We start from the raw sequence: 7,788 nt of genomic DNA on the forward strand, positions 1-7,788 counted from the left end.
TTATTTTCCTACATTTAAACAAAAAGTGAGCCTTCTCATTTCCCTTCAATATTGTTTTTTTATATTTTTTTATACCATCATACTATTTATCTCATTCACTCACGCTCGTTCTTTATTTAATCTATTTTATTACTGAATTTCCTTCTCTCCCATGTTAGTTTGTGTCTATTACATCCATTTGTTATTATTTGGTCTAGAAAAATCATGTTACATAGTTACATTGCTGCAGTTTGAGAAACATTAGCGCCCTATGGTATTCAAAAACGTCCCCATCACTAGGACTGATATTCCACACATGACTTTTAAAATATATATTTTAAACTTAATTGTCAAAAGTAAAATTAAAAGTTTATTTTACCGATTATGAAATGTATTTTTTGATATCACATTCACATGTATATATATCCATATAACTATGCACATGGCATAGGATGTAGGGGCCAATCAAATGAATAATCGCCACGTCACGACAACAAAATAGATATGATCCATAATGTCAAGGATGTATGATCTACGAGATGTCAAGGATATATTTTTTAATATCACATTCACATATATATATCCATATAACTATGCATACGACTTAAAATACTATACGTAGGACGTAGGGGCCAATCAGACGAAAAATTGCCACGTCACGACACATTAATGGATCTGATCCATAATGTCAAGGATGTATGATCTACGAAAAGGGTGGCCTTCAAGTAAGCAGCCCCTCACACCGCATATACTCTTCACTTTTTTCATATACATGACACCCCTAGGAGCAGGGACCGGGGACAGGACCAGTGGACCAAACAACAAGACTGGTTCCTCTCAAACATTCACAAAATATCGCTTTCTAAAAAACACAAATATTGACTATTGACCATTTACCATTGACAAAATTAAATTTAAGTTTTTCTTCCACAGAATGTTTTTTTTTAATATCACATTCATAAATGTATTTATTGAATTTAAAATAATATAGACACAGGGGCCAATCATATGAGAAACTGCCTCGTCACGACACCTAAAGGGCAATAATGTTAAGAATGAATGATCTACTAGACGGATGGCCTTCGAGTAAGCAGCCCCTCGCACCACATGTACTCTTCACTTTTTATCATGCGTACGACACCCCTAGGAGGGGACGAGGGACGGGATGCGACCGGATCCTCTCACTTTGTCTAACATTCATAAAATATCATTTTCTAAAAAACACAAATATTGACTATTGACCATTGTCCTTTGACCATTGACCAGTCAACTATCAAACTTAAATATCAAAACAAGCCACCGGTAATTATCGAATTAAAAATTATATTTTTAGTGTAATTCCACCGGACTATAAATAAAATTCTTCCGGGAGGGGTCCCGATTTCTCTCTCTAGAGACATCATCTCTCTCTCTCTTCTCCATCGGAGGATGTCGACGACGAAATCATTCCGCCTGCGGAGCTCGAGCTTGAACACGATCCGACTGCGAAGAATCTTCGACGTGTTCGACGACGACGGCGATGGCGAGATCACCGTGGAGGAGTTGAATCGGGCGCTAACCAAGCTCGGGCTCGAAGAAACCCCCGGCGATCTCGAATCGTTTCTCGCCGGACGATCGGGGCTAGGGTTTGAGGATTTCGCCGATCTTCACCGATCTCTCGGAGATTCTCTCTTCGGATCGCAATTGACGGAGGAGGAAGATGGCGGGGATTCCGATCTGGTGGAGGCGTTTCACGTGTTTGATGAAGATGGCGATGGATTTATCTGCCCGAGGGAGTTGCAATCGGTGCTGAAGAAGCTGGGATTGGGGGAAGAAGGGCGGGATATTTCCCGCGTTAACCAGATGATCTGCTCCGTTGATCGCAACCATGACGGGCTCGTTGATTTCTCCGAATTCAAGATTATGATGAGTGGTATCGCTGCCGCTAGCTCTTGATCTTCTTATCTGTCTCTCCATCTACATCTATATATATCTCTCTTGCTTTTTCATGTGGATGTCTCGGATACGCCCATCTATCTGTATGTCTTTTTTATCAAACCATGTATCTGTCTATCTATCCACCCATCCATCTTTTTATCTATCATTGTATGTCTCTATATATCCATCAATCTCTGTATTTGTTTATCTACATATGTGTTTGGATATCTGACTATCTGCCTATCTATATGTCTATGATTGTATGTATTTATAGATCAATTAATCTCTGTATCTATTTATCTACCCAAATGTTTGGATCTTTGACTGTCTACCTATCTATATATCTATCCAACCATCTTTTTTACAAATCTAACATCGTATGAATAGGTCGATCAATCTCTCTATCTATTTATCTATCTAAGTGTTTGGATCTTTGACTATCTACCGATCTATCTATCTATCTATCCATCCATCCATCTCTATGTACATAACTATCTATCTACCTTCATTTATGTATTTATCTATCATTCTTTTTGCTGGCTAGCTATCTAGGTATAACTATATCTCAATGTATTTATCTATTTTCTTCTTAAATATTAATGTACCCATCTATCAATATGCAAGTATATCATCGATCCATCTATTATTATATCAATCCGTCATTCCATCCATTTATATGATGGTTATTTATCTATCTCTCTAGGCATGTCTGGTGATATACTAATTAAATATTGTATCGGCAAGATCCCCAGATATCTTTCTGTATATAAATAATATTTTTGCCCCTTTCAAACAATTTAATGCGAATAAAATCTGTCCCACTCTGACACTACTAAGAATTGACTATTATCAAGTCGGTCAACACGGTTGACAATAAACTTTCTTAATATATGAATTTAAAACTATACTGGAATCAGATTATTATATCAATAAATACTGGTCAACGGAGACAGATCCCGGAATCTTTGACTGATTCTACGGAACGATCTGGGCCGTCAATATTTGCGATGATCTCAAGTTTCGGCCCATATAAATTTCCAAGAAAGCGGGAACAATAAATCGCTTCCCGCGTCTCTCGCTCTTCCGGTTCTTCCTTGGTCTCCGGAACGGGAGATTTGAAAATTTGAATCTGTGGATCTTCCGCTCGCCAGAGTACAACGGTAAGAATTTTCTGTCCTTCTTTTACCGCTTATACTTGGATTCTCTCCTGGAATTCGTATTTTGAATTTCTTGTTGGATTCCAGCCCCGGCGGACTAGAACTAGGGTTTATATTGATTTTACACTCGTGTGGCGTTTTTCCTAGCCGGCGGCTGATGATTACCGCAGGTTTTGTTTCAATTTTGCACTCTTGTGGCGTTTTTCTGCCGGTCGTTGATCCTGTTGGCTCGATTTATGCAGATCGAAGGCGTAATTTCCTCGAATCCGAGCGCTGGATCGGAAGCTCAGATTGCTGAAGCTGTTCATCATGGATGAGTTGTATGTTCTGTGAGATTACCGTTCCAATCACCTCCCGTGGAATGGAGATGAGGCCTGGGACCCCGGTTATCGACAGAGAAAGCCGGCCGATTACGACATCTTCATGCGGATGCGGAACAACAGATTTGAGATCGAGCTTCATGACGCCCGAGGGAAAAACTTTCAATTCTTTTCTTCCCGGGCCGTCCCCCATGATCTTCGCTCCCAAGAAGAAATCAGCGAGGAAAACCTTCTATCCTGTCCAGAGAAAGCTCGACTTCGACGCGGCAGATTCAAATTCCCCTCTCGAAAAAGAAGCCTCCGCAGACGCCCAAACCTCAGGTACTCCTCGATCGGGAATCTCGGAAAGCTGTTCATCAATCGATTCAATGGAGATCCCAAAGGGTTTTCAGACGCCAGGAGAGTGTTCTTTCGATGCATTCGAGCCAAGAGAAGAACCGATGATGACCCCAAAGAAGAGGATCGGAGGAACTCCTCTTTCCGTTCAGAGATTGCTCGATTTTGACGATCAAAGCAAACCTCTTGCGGAGGTGACGTCCAAAGAAGAAGAAGAAGAAAGGGCGTTCTTGGCTGCGTGGAGCACGCTTATTATTAGGATTGTAACGTCTTCTCAGCTAGAAGGAGGGGCAGAAATTAGCCCTGATGCAGTCTTTCGGAAGTTTTTTCAGTCGAGGAATCCTTCTCCTGAGATCTGCCGCCAGCTTCAATTCTGACGGCACTTTATTTATGCTTTTTACTGTTCTTATTTTCTTACTTGTCCATTCTTCCCGTTTACTTGAATCGATACGACATTTGATTGTAATTTTAGATCTGAAAGCTTCATCCATCCACTGTATGCAATAAAAATGCGTTTTTTATTGTATCATGTGAAAAATGGTTTATTGATGAGAGAGAGATGCACATGTTAGTAATCCAAAGAGCATGGATTCTCCCATCAAGAGAGAGAGATCGCCAGTGGAACCCTTCGCTCACCCATCTACAAACACCAAGAAGAAAACAATATGTAGAAAAAAGATGGGGGAAATGAGAAATACATGCAACCCCAAATTCATAAAAAACATAGACAAACAATGGGAGTATCTCTATCTCTCTCTCCAGAAGATAGAAAGATAGAACAATGGGAGAGAAAACTTTACTTAGATAATCAAGTAGAGACGAGGGTAGAGAGAGATGAAAGATTGATTTTTTAAGAAATTAGCTGAAATAGTTTTAGAACCAAATCATGATCGAAGAGAAGAATATTTCTAGAGGGAACAAAATCTAGATAGAGAATGTGAGTGTCTTGAGATGGAGTTATATATTAATCTGCGGAAAGGTTTTGAACCTGTGGTCATTTGGGAACTCTTCATACGTCATCATTGCAAGCTGTTTCAACGCAGAGAATCTGGTAAGTTCGTGGCCGGTGGATGATGAATTATGGGTTTATGGCCGGTAACAAAGAAGAGAAATAGGATATTATTTAATTTTGATAGAGAGAGATGAAATTTTGATTTTTTTCAGAAATTAAGTGGAAAGAGTTTTAAAATAAAATCATGTTCGAAGATACTCACAGAGCATGCCTCTGGACAAACGATTTTGCTAGTTCCCTCTCATACTTTGTCACACGTCATCATTTCCAACTGATTGAATAAAAATGATCAGAATCTGTTCGGATTCGATCTCCTACTAAAAAAAAGTATGAGAGGGATCTTCTAAAGAACAAGGCGATCAATTTCAAACTCTAGATGACAGGCGATGAACAGAAAAAAGTTCTAATTTTCTCGAAAAAACTGCTGGAAAATTGCTTACCTTCCAAGAACCAGCCGCAATGACGCCTGGAGGCGGACAGCATCGAGGTCAGGAGAGCCGAGGCCGTGGCGCTGTGCATCGGGAGAAGTGATTCCACGCAGAAGCTGGTCATCTCAATTGGAGATCTTTCCAGAAAGAACAAGAATAAGAACAGAGGCACAATTCATCAAGAAAACGTCACAGAGAATTGATCGAAGAACCTGATCACGACGCGTGGCGCGGGAGGCGGTCGGAGACGAGCGGAAGCTCGAGAAGCGGAGGCATTTGTGCTGCCGGAAGCGGCTCTCGATACCGCATTTCTCAGGGAAGACGATCGGAGAAGAGATCTGGCTCCGGCAGCCGACGCCATTGATGACTGCGGCGATGGTGTCTGAAGCTCGTCTGTCTCTACTCTTATCCGAGTAGCTTCTAAGCTGGTAAGAATAATCTAAAAGAATTAAGATAGTTAAAATAATTCAAAAATGTAGAATACCTTTCTTCTTGCTCTATAGCAACTTATTGTTGGAGTTTGGTGGGAAGAATCAGGAAGATGATAGAAAGTGTAGAGGATGATGGAAATTTCATCATCGTCTTCTTCTCATCGTTTATTGATAGCGGAGTGAGCTTAACAAAGTGATAGTTAGATAGATATTAATAGTTAACAATCTAGTTATGTATTTCTTCAAAAAAAAGCAGTCTATTTATGTAGTGTCAGTAAAAAAAATGTTGGGATATTAGTATAGTAGGACCAAAAGAAATAATATAGTTTAAAAAACTAATAATGTAAAATAGCTTTTTTTTTTGCTATATGGCAACTTGTTATTAGAGTTTGGTGGGAAGAATCAGGAAGATGATAGAAAGCGTTGAGGATGATGGAAATTTCATCATCGTCTTCTTCTCATTGTTTATTGTTGTCGGAGTGAGCTCAGCAAAGTGAAAATTAGATTTATTAATAGTTAATAATCTAGTTATGTATTTCTTAAAAAAAACAGTCTATTAATGTAGTGTCAATCAAAAAAATGTTGGGATATTAATATAGAAGGACCAAACGATATAACATAGTTTAAAAAATTCAAAATGTAAAATAGCTCTATGTCAACTTGTTAGAGTTTGGTGGGAAGAATCATGAAGATGATAGAGTGATGAAAATTTCATCATCGTCATTTTCTTCTCTTGTCATTGTTTACTGTTATCGGAGTGAGCTTAGCCTTTATAAAAGAGTAATATCTATTACATCACCTCGATTTTACTATTAATATCTATTATCTAATTAACCTTAGCAAAGTTGAACCTTAAAAAATAATGATAATGATGATGATTTTGAGGACTAGAGGTGATGTAGGAGGCCTAATCGGGGCATGATGACCATCTATTTAATTACAAGTAATTAACTAGATATTAGTGGTTAACAATCTATTAATGTAGTGTAAAATCAAGAAGATGGCGGGTTTTGAAATGGATAGTAAATGATCCTCACGAATTGTTTGCACTTTCAGACTTTCTCTCAACTTAATCATTCAACTGATTAGTCAGAAAGGCTAAAATCGCGAGGATGATGGACAGTCATCTAACAGTTTAAACGAGATAAAACTTAACCATGAATTTAATTTCAAGATTAAGCAAGAGTCAATAACATAGATTTACAATGATGTGTTAATAGGCGACATAGAGTGATTGGGCCATGAACAGCCAGCTCGGAAACGAGCGGAAATGTCGAAAATCAATATAAATCCTAGTTCTAGTCCGCCGGCGTTGAAATCGAACAAGAAATTCAAAATACGAATTCCAGGAGAGAATCCAAGTAAAAGCGGGGAACGAAGAACAGAAAATCTTACCGTTGTACTCTGGCGAGCGGAAGATCCACAGATTCAAAATTTCAAATCTCCAGTTCCGGAGACCAAGGAAGGACCGAAAGAGCGAGAGACGATTTAGGGTGAAACTTGAGCTCATCGTAAATATGGACGGCCCAGATCGCGCCGCGGAATCAGTAGAAGATTCCATAAAAAAAAGTTCCTAATATAGTTCTAGTATAGTTTTAAATAGTTATAAAGTACCGTAAGTCGATTCATTTTAATTTGTTTGACGGGGATAAAAATATTATTTATATACACAGAGATATCTGGAGATATTGCAGATAATATATTCAAAGTGCAAGAAAAAATAGTAGTTAAAATGTTTGGGTATATATCATCAGACAACCGCACGGAGAGGTAGATGAATCACCACCATAAATAGGGACGGACTGACGGATTGATATAATAATAGATGGATTGACGATATACTTACACATTGATAGATGGATGCATAAATATTTAAGAAGAAAATAGTAAAATACATTGATTGATAGGTATACAGAAATATACATACATACATTACACACACATACATACATACATTACACACATACACAAATACATACACACATACATACATACATACATACATATGTACATTCGTACATACATACATACGTACGTACGTACATACATACATACATACATACATACATACATACACACGTATATACACATGCACACACATACATACATACACACGTACATACATACATACGTACATACATACATACATACGTATATACGTACATACATACATACACACACACATACATACACGTACATACATACATA

At 38.3% G+C, this 7,788-nt stretch overlaps 2 protein-coding genes and 1 long non-coding RNA gene across 7 annotated transcripts; 2 read left to right on the forward strand and 1 right to left on the reverse strand.

Moving 5' to 3' along the window:
* The first annotated feature begins 1,350 nt into the window (after nt 1-1,350).
* LOC144714237 (calcium-binding protein CML42-like) lies at nt 1,351-2,107 on the forward strand. The gene has a single exon (XM_078588934.1). The coding sequence runs from the start codon at nt 1,408-1,410 to the stop codon at nt 1,912-1,914; it is 507 nt and encodes a 168-aa protein (XP_078445060.1). The 5' UTR covers nt 1,351-1,407; the 3' UTR covers nt 1,915-2,107.
* A 957-nt stretch (nt 2,108-3,064) lies between these two features.
* On the forward strand, nt 3,065-4,197 carry LOC144714240 (uncharacterized). Its single transcript, XR_013584292.1, has 2 exons — nt 3,065-3,223; nt 3,296-4,197. It is a non-coding gene; the product is annotated as an uncharacterized LOC144714240 (long non-coding RNA).
* An 11-nt stretch (nt 4,198-4,208) lies between these two features.
* LOC144714239 (protein NUCLEAR FUSION DEFECTIVE 6, mitochondrial-like) lies at nt 4,209-7,129 on the reverse strand. 5 transcript variants are annotated; one of them, XR_013584290.1, is made up of 6 exons: nt 6,976-7,129; nt 5,362-5,574; nt 5,162-5,286; nt 4,924-4,992; nt 4,698-4,738; nt 4,209-4,349 (listed from the first exon to the last, which is right to left on the reverse strand). XR_013584290.1 is itself a non-coding variant. In XM_078588937.1 (5 exons), the coding sequence occupies exons 2-4, from the start codon at nt 5,508-5,510 to the stop codon at nt 4,719-4,721; spliced, it is 294 nt and encodes a 97-aa protein (XP_078445063.1). In that variant the 5' UTR covers nt 5,511-5,574; nt 6,976-7,129; the 3' UTR covers nt 4,209-4,349; nt 4,698-4,718. The 5 variants fall into 5 exon arrangements, 4 of the variants coding, with proteins under 4 accessions (XP_078445063.1, XP_078445062.1, XP_078445064.1 ...); XM_078588937.1 differs by lacking the exon at nt 4,924-4,992; XM_078588936.1 differs by lacking the exon at nt 4,698-4,738.
* Nucleotides 7,130-7,788: the final 659 nt, after the last annotated feature.

The sequence above is a fragment of the Wolffia australiana genome, chromosome 17, assembly GCF_029677425.1.
Source record: "Wolffia australiana isolate 7733 chromosome 17, ASM2967742v1".
In the NCBI taxonomy this organism is placed as follows: domain Eukaryota; kingdom Viridiplantae; phylum Streptophyta; class Magnoliopsida; order Alismatales; family Araceae; genus Wolffia; species Wolffia australiana.